This window comes from Schistocerca nitens, chromosome 1 (assembly GCF_023898315.1).
Source record: "Schistocerca nitens isolate TAMUIC-IGC-003100 chromosome 1, iqSchNite1.1, whole genome shotgun sequence".
NCBI lineage: Eukaryota > Metazoa > Arthropoda > Insecta > Orthoptera > Acrididae > Schistocerca > Schistocerca nitens.
The window spans coordinates 7,113,285-7,126,564 of record NC_064614.1 but is presented as its reverse complement, the minus strand read 5'-3'; the positions used below and the strand labels follow the sequence as shown (position 1 = coordinate 7,126,564).

Below are 13,280 nucleotides of genomic sequence, written 5' to 3'. Positions count from 1 at the left end.
ACTTTTTGATGTGTACCATAACTTCACCTGCAGAAAAACTATGCCTTTTTTTTTTTTGCTTCACAAGCGATTTAGTCAATTATTACGAGAAAACTAATTGTCTATACTCACGACCTGTGGCCCAAACAGACTTCTATAGTCGGGTCTTGGACCGACCAGTCACACCACTTTCGTGTTGGACACAGCCAGCACACACGCAGAAGGAAAAATATGCCACATTCAGTCGGCGACAGTAGCTCATATAGAGAGGCAGTGAGATGACACAGTCGTTTCGCTTGCTTCATAACTTAAAGTTTTCGGATGTTTTGCGACCAATGAGTTCCGATTACAATTAGCAGCTCAATGAAATCATTATAATGTCATCATTATACTTAATTTAATCTCGTCTGATTTCCTATGTGCGAGTTACAGGAAACTGATATCCGTTGCAAATACTGGTTTGCTACACAACTTTTCAGCTGTATATTTACGTTGTCCGATTTTCCGTCAACATCGAAAGGGCCAATTCATACAAAACAGGTAATGTCTAATGCCGAGTACTAGCATGTAGCCATATACGGATGTAACAGAAGTAATACTACTACCACTTTTTAGGTCTACAGTCGAGACAGTCTAAAATAAACGCGAAATCTAAAAAGGTCTTGTGCTTTGAAGTAAAATAAATGTTGCAGTGAAGTTGCAGAGATGGATTTATTCAACAGACACAGGCTGTTTCAAAAAGAATCATCCTACTTCGCAGGACTGTATCTTTTACCTGAATGAATATAGAAACATTAAACATATTTTAATAAACGTATGGGACTAAAGAGTTCTTATCATCACCGAAAACTTTCGAGTTCCAAGGTTATATCTTTTACGTGTGTCCGCGTCCGTAGCTGATTCGTTAGTGCTGCTGACTGCATGGGGAGAACCCAGGTTTGATTCCCAGTATTGCCACAGATTTTTCCTTGGCAGTATGTCTGGAATGGTGTGCGCACAACCATGTCATGCCAATTTAGGAGCTACTTGGCCGATAGTAGAGGCTTCAGGTCACGAAAACTGACAACGACCGGGACAGCAGTATGCTGATGTCACGTCGTCCATACTACGTTCAGTGCCGACATTGGCAGAGGATGACTTGGTGTTCGGTCGGTGCCGATTACCTTGCCAGTGCCTGTGAGCGGAGATTACGTTCATTTTTTACGTGTACCTTCGGAAACTTTTTACAATTAACTTTCAGAAATATTCAATGTGCTCTCCACCAGTCGTACGACAGACATCCAGGCGATAAGATATCTCGTACTGTAGTTTTGTGAGCGTGTATGGAGCTGTGCTTTTATTGTTGTTGGTATGTGGCATGGCAATTCCCAAAGATGATGAAAGGCGAGACACACAGACGAATAGGGGAAGGAAGTGTTTGCAGAATACTGAAAGTGTTGGCGTTAAAAAACGTTTGTATCAGGTGGGTTCCCAGGATGTTGACAGTGGCTCACAAAGATACACGAAAAACGGTATGCAGCGAACTTTTGGAACAGTACGAGAATGGTGGGGATGAATTTCTTGGAAGAATTGCAATCGATGGAGTGGCATCATGCAAATTCACCCAAGAAAAAAAAAATTCAAAACCACACCTTCTGCTGGAAAAGTTATGGCTACGGCGTTTTTCGATTCCGAAGGACTCTTGCTTGTGGACATTATGCCAAGTGGAACCACCATAAATTCTGATGCATATGTGACGACACTGAAGAAACTTCGAGCTCGACTGAGTCATGTTCGACCATATCGGCAAAAGCAGGATGTTTTGGTGTTGCACGACAATGCACGGCCACATGTCAGTGAAAAAACCAGGGAAGCGATCACAAAACTTGGATGGACAACACTGAAACACACGGGTTACAGTCCTGGCCTGTCTCCATGTGACTATCATCTCTTTGGGAAACTGAAAGACTCTCTTCGTGGAACAAGGTTCGAAGATGATGACTCCCTTGTGCACGCTGCCAAACAGTGACTCCAACAGGTTGGTCCAGAATTTTACCGTGCGGGTATACAGGCGCTGGTTCCAAGATGGCGTAAGGCATATGATATGGATGGAAATTATGTGGAGAAATGAAAATATGGTTCCTAAACGATGTACCTACACACTGTAAATCTTTCAAACATGTAGAATAAAAGATTGATTTAAAAAAAAAGTGTGAATTTCTTTTGAAGTGACCCTCGTGCAACTGGCATGTAATTTGAATAGACACTATCTTTCAGACGTAGGAAGACGCGCCTACCACATTTCGTTTATGTCGCACAACTCCTTCGTAGTGATGTGATTTTTTTCCGTTGGTGCATTTTCAGGCTGCAAGTTAAAACTCACCCCAAGTTTGCATCTTCATACATGTATAACACATAGGCATCTTAAGCCATAGAACTCAATACGTTATAGTGAGACGAAATCAACAGGTGTAACGGTGATCTCTGGAGTTTTATAGGGCTATTACTGTTTACAGCGTCGTAAACTCCAGAGGCCTAATGAAAACGATGCTGCTGTCTACGAGAAGTTGGCAGCGACAGCCGTCGTACCAAAATGCAATGAGACAGCTGCATCGTTATTTGTTCAAGACTCGCAGTTGACCCTGAACGTAAATAAATGTAACATAGTGCGCGAAATTAGGCAAAAAGGTCCATTACTGTTCAATTATGTTACTGGTGAAAACTCTCTGAAAACAGCAATAACCGTAAAATACCTACCAGTGAGCATCTGCGGCAACACAAAATGAAATGACCACAAAGAAATAATTGTAGGAAAGTGAGATGTCAGGCTTAGATTCGTTATTGTAATCTTAAGAAATAATAATTCATACAAGTACAAAGTGGCTTACAGAAACCTTGTTCAAATGATGGTTCAGTATTTTTCATCAGTCTGTCAACTTATCAAATAGGATTAGCAGAAAAGAGAAGACACAATGAAGAGTGGAACGTTTCATAATGGACCATTTGGTCTGCACGCAAGCGTTATGGAGACGCTGACTAAATTCCAGTGGCTGTTGCTACAAGACGGGCACTGTGTATCAAAGAGATGGTTACGTCAAAAAAGGCGTTGAGTAACATATTACTTTCTCCAACGTATTTCTTGCTATACAGGGTGATTCAAAAAGAATACCACAACTTTAGGAATTTAAAACTCTGCAATGACAAAAGGCAGAGCTAAGCACTATCTGTCGGCGAATTAAGGGAGCTATAAAGTTTCATTTAGTTGTACATTTGTTCGCTTGAGGCGCTGTTGACTAGGCGTCAGCGTCAGTTGATGCTAAGATGGCGACCGCTCAACAGAAAGCTTTTTGTGTTATTGAGTACGGCAGAAGTGAATCGACGACAGTTGTTCAGCGTGCACTTCGAACGAAGTATGGTGTTAAACCTCCTGATAGGTGGTGTATTAAACGTTGGTATAAACAGTTTACAGAGAATGGGTGTTTGTGCAAAGGGAAAAGTTCTGGACGGCCGAGAACGAGTGATGAAAATGTAGCACGCATCCAGCAAGCATTTGTTCGCAGCCCAGGAAAATCGACTCGCAGAGCTAGCAGAGAGCTGCAAATTCCACTGAGAATCCGCGGGAAACAACTCAGTATGAACGTGACTCGCCTAAGGTGAACGTTTTCTGTGCCATTTCAGCCAATAAAGTTTTTGGTCCCTTTTTCTTCGAAGGTGCTACTGTAACTGGACTACAGTATCTGGAGATGTTAGAGAATTGGCTGTTCCCTCAGCTCGAACAAGAAGCACAACAATTCATATTTCAGCAGGATGGAGCGCCACCACATTGGCACTTATCTGTCCGTAACTACCTGAACGTCAACTATCCGAGGCGATGGATCGGCCGCCAGGCAGCCCGTGACAGAGCACTTCATCACTGGCCTCCAAGAAGCCCTGATCTTACCCCCTGCGATTTTTTCTTATGGGGGTATGTTAAGGATATGGTGTTTCGGCCACCTCTCCCAGCCACCATTGATGATTTTAAACGAGAAATAACAGCAGCTATCCAAACTGTTACGCCTGATATGCTACAGAGAGTGTGGAACGAGTTGGAGTATCGGGTTGATATTGCTCGTGTGTCTGGAGGGGGCCATATTGAACATCTCTGAACTTGTTTTTGAGTGAAAAAAAACCTTTTTAAATACTCTTTGTAATGATGTATAACAGAAGGTTATATTATGTTTCTTTCATTAAATACACATTTTTAAAGTTGTGGTATTCTTTTTGAATCACCCTGTATAATGACGATAAGAATATCTGATAAATTACGTCCCATACGGGAGTTTAAAGACAGTTGTCCTTCCCATGTGACATTTCAAATGGAACAAAGAACAGGGAAATCAACATACACCGTAAGATAGCTTGCGGAGTAAATATGTAGGTGCACAGTGTTGCGAATTCAGATCAATCTTTTTTGAAATATTCTGTATTTGGTCACTGCCAGACACGAAGCATACAAAAATTTAAGTTCTTGAACACGGCTGGGTGCACCAACTGTAGACCGGAATCCTAGTTAGGATATACCTATATTTTAATCTACATCTACATTTATACTCCGCAAGCCACCCAACGGTGTGTGGCGGAGGGCACTTTACGTGCCACTGTCGTTACCTCCCTTTCCTGTTCCAGTCGCGTACGGTTCGTGGGAAAAACGACTGCCGGAAAGCCTCCGTGCGCGCTCGAATCTCTCTAATTTTACATTCGTGATCTCCTCGGGAGGTATAAGTAGGGGGAAGCAATATATTCGATACCTCATCCAGAAACGCAACCTCTCGAAACCTAGACAGCAAGCTACACCGCGATGCAGAGCGCCTCTCTTGCAGACTCTGCCATTTGAGTTTGATAAACATCTCCGTAACGCTATCACGCTTACCAAATAACCCTGTGACGAAACGCGCCGCTCTTCTTTGGATCTTCTCTATCTCCTCCGTCAACCCGACCTCGTACGGATCCCACACTGATGAGCAATACTCAAGTGTATGTCCAACGAGTGTTTTGTAAGCCACCCCCTTTGTTGATGGACTACATTTTCTAAGGACTCTCCCAATCAATCTCAACCTGGTACCCGCCTTACCAACAATTAATTTTATATGATCATTCCACTTCAAATCGTTCCGCACGCACACTGCCAGATATTTTACAGAAGTAACTGCTACCAGTGTTTGTTCTGCTATCATATAATCATACAATAAAGGATCCTTCTTTCTATGTATTCGCAATACATTACATTTGTCAATGTTAAGGGTCAGTTGCCACTCCCTGCACCAAGTGCCTATCCGCTGCGGATCTTCCTCCATTTTGCTGCAATTTTCTAATGCTGCAACTTCTCTGTATACTACAGCATCATCCGCGAAAAACCGCATGGAGCTTCCGACATTATCTACTAGGTCATTTATATATATTGTGAAAAGCAATGGTCCCATAACACTCTCCTGTGGCACACCAGAGGTTACTTTAAAGTCTGTAGACGTCTCTCCATTGGGAACAACATGGTGTGTTCTGTTTGCTAAAAACTCTTCAATCCAGCCACACAACTGGTCTGATATTTCGTAGGCTCTTACTTTGTTCATCAGGCGACAGTGCGGAACTGTATCGAACGCCTTCATTTGGAACCTTCCGTTCCTCTAGAGACTTGCGGTACACGGCTGTTAGAAGGGGCAAGTTCTTTCGCGTACACTGTGTAGAATCGAATTGGTATTCCGTCAGATGCAGTGGACTTTCCTCTGTTGAGTGATTTCAGTTGCTTTTCTGTTCCTTGGACACTTATGTACATAAGCTCGGTACGGGCTTTTGTTAAAGTTTCAAGAACATACCTTCTCCGAAGAGTCAAGCAGTACATTACTCCCTCCTACGTATATCTCGCGAAGAGACCATGAGGATAAAATCAGAGAGATTAGAGCCCACACAGAAGCATACCGACAATCCTTCTTTCCGCGAACAATACGAGACTGGAATAAAAGGGAGAACCGATAGAGGTATTCAGGGTACCCTCCGCCACACACCGTCAGGTGGATTGAGGAGTATGGATGTAGATGTAGATGTTAACTATTGCAGGGGTAACCGTTTACCCCTGTGAATTAGACGTTTTTAAAGACGTCGAAACCTGGGTTAAGAGGTTTGAACGAACTTATTATTTCTGCAACTGGCTGGCTGTATTTCGCATTATCCTCACGAAGATACAAAAATTATTGGATTGTGTAGTCACAGTTTGGGGTTGCACTACATGATAACTGTGCTAATGTGATTGTTTTAGTTATAAAAGTCTAGCAGCATGTTTGCGTCACCTTGCGGCGCTGCAGCTGCACGTTCTCCTGGCGCAGCCTCTTGCTGTCCTCGGCCGCCTGCTGCTGGGCCAGCAGCGCCTCCTGCAGCTGTTCGTCGCGCTGCCGCAGCTGCTCCCTCAGCGACGCCTGTCCCAGCCGCAGCCTTTTCTCCTCCTGCCAACACAAACACCTTATGTCAGCAATAAACAGCTGCGGCCACTGGTTGACCTCACCACCTGCTGCCGTGTCAGCAGTGCCTCCCACAGCTATTCGTCATCCTGTCGCAGCCGCTCCCTCAGCGAAGCCTGGCCCAGTTACAGCCACTTCTCCTGTCAACAGAAACACCTTACAACAGCAACGAATAGCTGCAGCTTCTGGTTGTTCTCGGCTTCCTGTTGCTGGGTCAGCAGGGCCTCGTACATCTGTTCGTCATGCTTCCACAATTGCTTCCTCAGAGACGTCTGCCCTAGATGCAACCACTTCCTGTCAACAGAAACATCTCACATCATGAACAAACAGTCAGACACAGCCAGCAGTATAGGCACTGGTATTGGCTGCGATGGTATTAGCCGTATGCATTGGGGTTCAAAGTGCTGTTGTTGTACTGTTTTGTGTATGTTGTTCCTGCAACCTGTGGATAGAAGTAGCCTGAGGTCTTCTCTGTGCTGCTCAAACACAGTTGCCCCTCGTTTGTGCCTTCACCTCTGTGTCCTGTTGCACAATGGATACTCCCAACACTGCCTACAGTATGTACATTAACATCAACAGGAACGTGTAAAACCACCAATGTCGCCACCAGCTTCCCAAACCGAAATAAACAAGGTAAATGACGATAAGACTTCTTTCATTACAATTGTCAATCCCCACCAACTACACATTTTGACTAACTTCGCGAAAGAAATATTATATCATTATTTGCACAAACAGAAACGCCACATATATTTCACGAATAGGGAAACTCAACGTCAATGAAGCAAGGTGGTTGATACACATCTCACCAATGTTGCGCAATACTATAATGAAACCCTACAACAGCTTACGAGTGTTAAGGAAGAAATCTCGTGCGTCCCCCTCTCGCAGGTGCTCACTAAAAAGTGCTTTTACAAGTGGTACCATCTTCACCAGCTCTTACAATGAATGTCTCCTTAAGCCATTCAGCGGCTGGTACCTCCTTCCACGTCATCTTATATTAACTGCGACTCTGAAACGGTAATTAATCTTTCCAGATGGTAACAGACCGATACTCTTCACCTGAAAGTCACGAATTTATCAAACAGGTGTTATATTAGATAAGGCTGTAATTCGTTGGCTCAGTTTTTGGCGAACTCCGGGATTTTTTTAAAGGAAGCAAGGTCACCCAGACCATTGAGTTACCCACATCTGAGCCTGCTGCCCACTCACTGGCAATTTCGCTCAGGCATTCCACCGGCCCATTCACAAAGACTTATTGTGTCTATCAAAATCCCCACCCAACATGAGTGGTCCACTTTCTCCGCTCCTGCATCCGTCCTCACATCACCTTTGGGTCTATTCATGGCACCAGAAGTTAAATTTGTCCCTAAAGATGTGTTTCGTTCTGTTACACAGTTCATCTCATTGGACCAGTTTTCCCTCTCAGGGAATCGCTGCAGGTCTCTTTCCAAAGATTTTGATCCTCTGTAACTCCTATCTGTTAATCCGATGGTATTTTCTGTCTTGTTAATTATGTTGAGTCCACTGTAAAATTGCTAATACAAATGACAAACAAGAATTAGAATGCAAGAAATTTTGTTTGTAAATGTATTCCTTTTATTGCACTTCTGAGTAATATTAACGTACTGACTGCACGCAAGGTAAATTTTGTCGTCAATGTTATGAAGTACTATGCCAACGAGGTCGTAATTATCGTCTACGTTCTGCAAAGTAAAGATGTTCAGGCGAAACTGTCGACCTAAAGAAGGGCGTCGTCGCGGACAGTAATGGAGACGAATTGGTGCAGAGCAGCGAAATAAAAAATGAGACATCGCGTTTGTGGAAATTAATTATTCAAGGACAGTGAAAGAGTGTCAAGAGAGAAGAGATGTCGATGTGAAGACGAAAGAAGGAGTGGAATTAATTTTCTGATGAAGCTTCTCAAGAAAGCAGAGAACAAAAATCATGTAATGGGAAGTGGTTGCTACGTCGTCTTTGAAGAATTTAGATTGGTCGCTTGGACTCCGATTGAAAACCTATGAGCAGGACAGATGAACGAAGAGTGTAACGGCGAGTACACTCATTAGTAAAATTATATTTGCTAGCGAAGTGGAAGATGCAAGTGGACTGTGTCATGAAGACGAACTGTTGCAAATGAACAGAGCGTGTTTACGAATGAACTAATGTTACATGGACTTTTGTACACGATGGACAATTTAGAAGTGCTTTTAATATTTGTGAGGGCATAGTAAATGATTCGCGGACTGTGAAATTTTGAAATGAAAGTGTACTTCGCCTATCAAATATAACAACTCTGCGAGTGCTCACTGTTGAAAGGCAACAGCTTTGCTTTTACAAAATACCATGTCGAAACCAATTCCAGATAATCACTCGTGTTCTACGAAACGTTTAAAGTACTTTGAGCTATTTAGTGCAGTGGAATCTTCGCTATATTAATTTTCAGTGGGTTTATTAATTTTGGAGGCCGATTGAGGAAGCAAATCTCATTTACAGATAAGATAACACAGATCAGTCACGACAGCGGCCCAGAGATACATCATGCAGCTTCCTGCTATCAGCGACTATCTTCAGCCGATGGTAGGCAAATCTCAGACAGCAGGCAGAACCGCAACAAAAATTTATTTACGACGGCTTCTAACGGTGCATTCTTGTGTGTCCGCCCACTTCATACATCGTAGCGCCTACTGCATCGGCATCCCACTTCATGTCGAACCAACACGGGATGCCTGCATCCACAGGGCGTATATTCACCAGGAAAACCTACGTCGTCTGTGTTGTCAACACACAAATGTTTACCGGCGGCCGCAACACAGCACAACACTAGGTCTCCACCAACGGCCCCAGAGACCGCTACCCGTTCGCTGAGCCTGCAGAACAGCTTCACCAGAGGTAACAGCCAGCCCAGGAACTACTCTAATACGCCAGGCACGTGAAAGCAAATAGTTCTGGCAGATACATCTGCCAAACGAGCTTTATAGGGCGGTGCACTGCCGGCGAAGGGCAGTTAGACCCACCGCTTGGAAGTATACAGCGTTGTCACCCCGGCAGCCATGGCCAGACGCCTCTTCTACCTGTCTGATCTCTTGCAGATGGACTTGGTACAGTGGACAAACATCTTGACATTGTAGAATTGTTTTACTGTGATCCCTCCCCATGAAGAGACGGGTCTTTTCTATTATTATTGGTTATTGTATATCTGTGACGATCCGCAGTTGGGATCGAGTATGTTGATCGTTTGGAGACTGTATTTTTGTTTCGGTTTGGTCAGTCCAATAAACTGTTTTCGGACTTGTGTTTTTCGCATTTCTTTTCTGCTAGCGCAGATATTTCACACTCAACACTAAATTAGATTACAGAAGTAAATTAATTATACAGTAAGACATCCTTTTCCAATACGAAATTAAATAATAAAAATTAAGTGAAACTTACACGCAAGTTAATGGTAGACATTTCAACTTCTTCATCTTAGTAAACCACATAAACACTGTAATTTCTCTCGCAGTCCAGTGCTTCGCATTTTCTGTATATCCAAAAACAATTGCATTCTTGCATAACCAAACAATGGAACTCCAGGATGGCACGTTTTTGTTGAGGCTATCTGCGACCAGCATCTCCGCTATATGGTAAGTACATTCTTGCTTATTGTGATATAATTTTGAAAATTAACAGCGCTTTCTTTACATTGTAGTCTTATATTAGAGAGAAGTCGCAAACCTAGTGTTTCCATCCTGAAGTAAATCCAGACACTGATCCGTAATTTAATATATACTCACAAATATGTATATTTGCGTATCAAAACAAACACAGACTACACTCACAAGTTGTGATAAATACGGAAACTTTGAAGATATGCAGAATGAAATATCTAATGTCCAAGAGGATAAAGTTAGCAAGGCGATCTGCTTCGAAAATTGTTTACAAAATTGTCATACCTCACCTACTTTCATAAATTGACTGAAACGGAGGAAACTGAAGGCCTGCATGAGGTACCTCAACGAATTACTTCGAATTAGCATTGAACTTTTGTTAGCCTTTCGCTTGTAGCGTCCAGCACTGCAACGGGGCAGAATATGAAATGCAGATAATATTTAATTAACAGAATGATCATCACAAAAACCGTAACTTTTTGTCGATCATATTATTATCACAGTTCAATGAGAAGGCGCAATTACAAGTCTTGTAACAGCGTCAGTTCCTGTAACCTAAGTAGCAAGCACAGAATTCATCTTTATTAACACTGTGCTTCAGTAATGGTTCAGTAGCCGCAGACGTAATTAACAGAATGGCTATGACTGCATGTTCGGTTTTCCCTGATACTTGCAGGAGCGGAGACCTCCCAGTTGTGAGACCCACGGGTGTTGAAGCGACACACCGTGAACAGATGAGCTCGTATGCTACAGACCATGGTGAAGCCTGGAGCTGGCAACTCAAAAGCCGACTTTTCTTCTGATTCTAGGCGTCTGCCCGGAAGACCATCCAGTAGAGGCTCCAGCATGAATTTCAGTAACTCACTCCTGCTCTAACAGAACTTCATCCATTCAGTCGCTGATCCTAGCCAGTTATGTTAAAGGTTTACGTGAATCTCAATGTATTGCGATGCCTACCGTATCAGTGCGATGCCTGCCTTCAACAAGACAGTCATATCTTTTTCCAATACATACAGATAATTCGACCATATGGCACATACAAGGGAACCTCCCCATCGCACCCCCCTCAGATTTAGTTATAATTAGGCACAGTGGATAGGCCTTGAAAAACTGAACACAGATCAATCGAGAAAACAGGAAGAAGTTGTGTGGGACTATGAAAAAAATAAGCAAAATATACAAACTGAGTAGTCCGTGTGCAACATAGGCAACATCAAGGGTAATATGTGCACAGGAGCGCAGTGGTCCCGTGGTTAGCGTGAGCAGCTGTAGAGCGAGAGGTTCTTGGTTCAAGTCTACCCTCAAGCGAAAAGTATACTCACATTATTTTTGCAAGTTATGATCTGTTCGTTCGTTCATTGACGTCTCTGTTCACTGTAATAAGTTAAGTGTCTCTGTTTTGCGACCGCACCGCAAAACCGAGCGATTAGTAGACGAAAGGACGTGCCTCTCCAATGGCAACCGAAAACATTTGATCCAGGAAAACACGTCTGATATATTCTATACGACACTGGTGACGGCATGTGTGTCACATGACAGGAATATGTTGTCGACCCACCTAACTTGCACACTTGGCGAATGGGTAAAAAGATTTTTCTACCTTGCCCGATTTAGGTTTTCTTGTGGATGTGATAATCACTCCAAAAAAAAGTGATGAAAACATAAGTGTGTGTCACATAAACTGCAACAAATGAATCCAACAGTTTCACAGTCGCACAGTTTTCTCTGTGCTCTGTCAAAACATATGTTTTTAACGTTTTCAAATTTTTCCGTGTGTAGACCGTCAAATCCTGCATATGTCCAAGCAAATCTGAACATGTCCTGGAATTTTGGAGAGCGAAATTGATTATGTGTGAGTGCCTGAACTCTGATAACTGTCTGAAAATAAAAACTTAAACTTTTTGCTGGAAGGTAGACTTGAACCAAGGACCTCTCGCTCCGCAGCTGCTCACGCTAACCACGGGACCACGGTGCTCCTGTGCCCACGTTACCCTTGATGTTGCCTATGTTGCCCACGGACTACTCAGTTTGTATATTTTGGTTATTTTTCCATAGTTCCACACAATTTCTTCCTGTTTTCTCGATTGATCTGTGTTCAGTTTTTCAAGGCCTATCCACTGTGCCAAATTATAACTAAATCTGAGGGTGGTGCGATGGGGAGGTTCCCTTGTTAGTATGTTTCTATCGCTATCTGCTGGATCACAGGACTTTCTGCAGCCAATCATAATCGGGAAACTGTGCCTACAACTCGTTCTACTGAGGGCACCAGCCACTATTGTGTGCCAGGACACCCTGATGAGCAATTAAATCCCGCTGTATCCCTGAGGTGCGACTTCTTTTTATTATTGGGCTTACCCCATACTTTCTGCAAAAGAACATTAAGACTACTGCCCACCGTGAAACTGAAGGTCCCCTTGTGACGGAGAGGGCACGTGACGCGGTAAGAAAAGTATACGAGTGGACCGCAGACGTGAGGGAATCCCTCTAGCGATGTTATGGACCGTAAATGGCCTATTGCTCTGACATAAGCTACTTTGACAGAGGACAAATTGTTACGGCGGCAAGCCTGAGAATGAGCATCTTAGAAACGGCCTAGCCGCCTGGCTGTTAGCTTGCTACTGGCGTGAGCATCTATGGTAAGTATCTGGAGGACGGTGACCACGAATACGCGACAAACTGTTGGACTTCCACGTCTCATTAGAAACTTGGAGATCGGTGTTTTGTCCTTGGAGTAGGATAGGTGGTGATCTGTGGCATATCTAAGAAAGGGTACAATTCTGGTGAAGATGCAAGTGTTTCAAAGCACACCGTTCAGTGCTCATTGTGGAACATGGGGATCCGTAGCAGGCACCTCTAGGCGTTTCCAAGCTGATCCAACGACTTCTTCAATAACTTTTGCAGTGTGCTCGAAATCATCTCGAGTCTGTCGTGAAACAATGCAATACTATCGCCTGGCCGGATGAATTACATTTCTTGTTACATCAGGTCGATGGTCTTGTCCGGCTTTCCCCTATGTTACTTATCGAAGACAGAATGACAGTTGTGGACTGCGTGAACATTATTATGGAATATCTGCATCCCTTCAGGCGTGGTGCCTTCCATGACAGCGAAGTCTCTCTGTGTCACAAAACCATAATCGTGATACAATGGTGAGGTGCATGATAGTGAATTGACATTGTCTTGG

At 43.4% G+C, this 13,280-nt stretch overlaps 1 protein-coding gene across 3 annotated transcripts in view; it reads right to left on the bottom strand.

The window, feature by feature from the left end:
* The window catches only part of LOC126240414 (EF-hand calcium-binding domain-containing protein 4A-like), a 794,844-nt gene that overhangs the window by 18,864 nt on the left and 762,700 nt on the right, over positions 1–13,280 (bottom strand). For all 3 annotated transcript variants that reach the window (XM_049947923.1, XM_049947924.1, XM_049947925.1), the window contains one exon: positions 6,279–6,431. In XM_049947923.1, the coding sequence (XP_049803880.1) occupies positions 6,279–6,431 (153 nt within the window). The remainder of the gene's footprint in view (positions 1–6,278; positions 6,432–13,280) is intronic.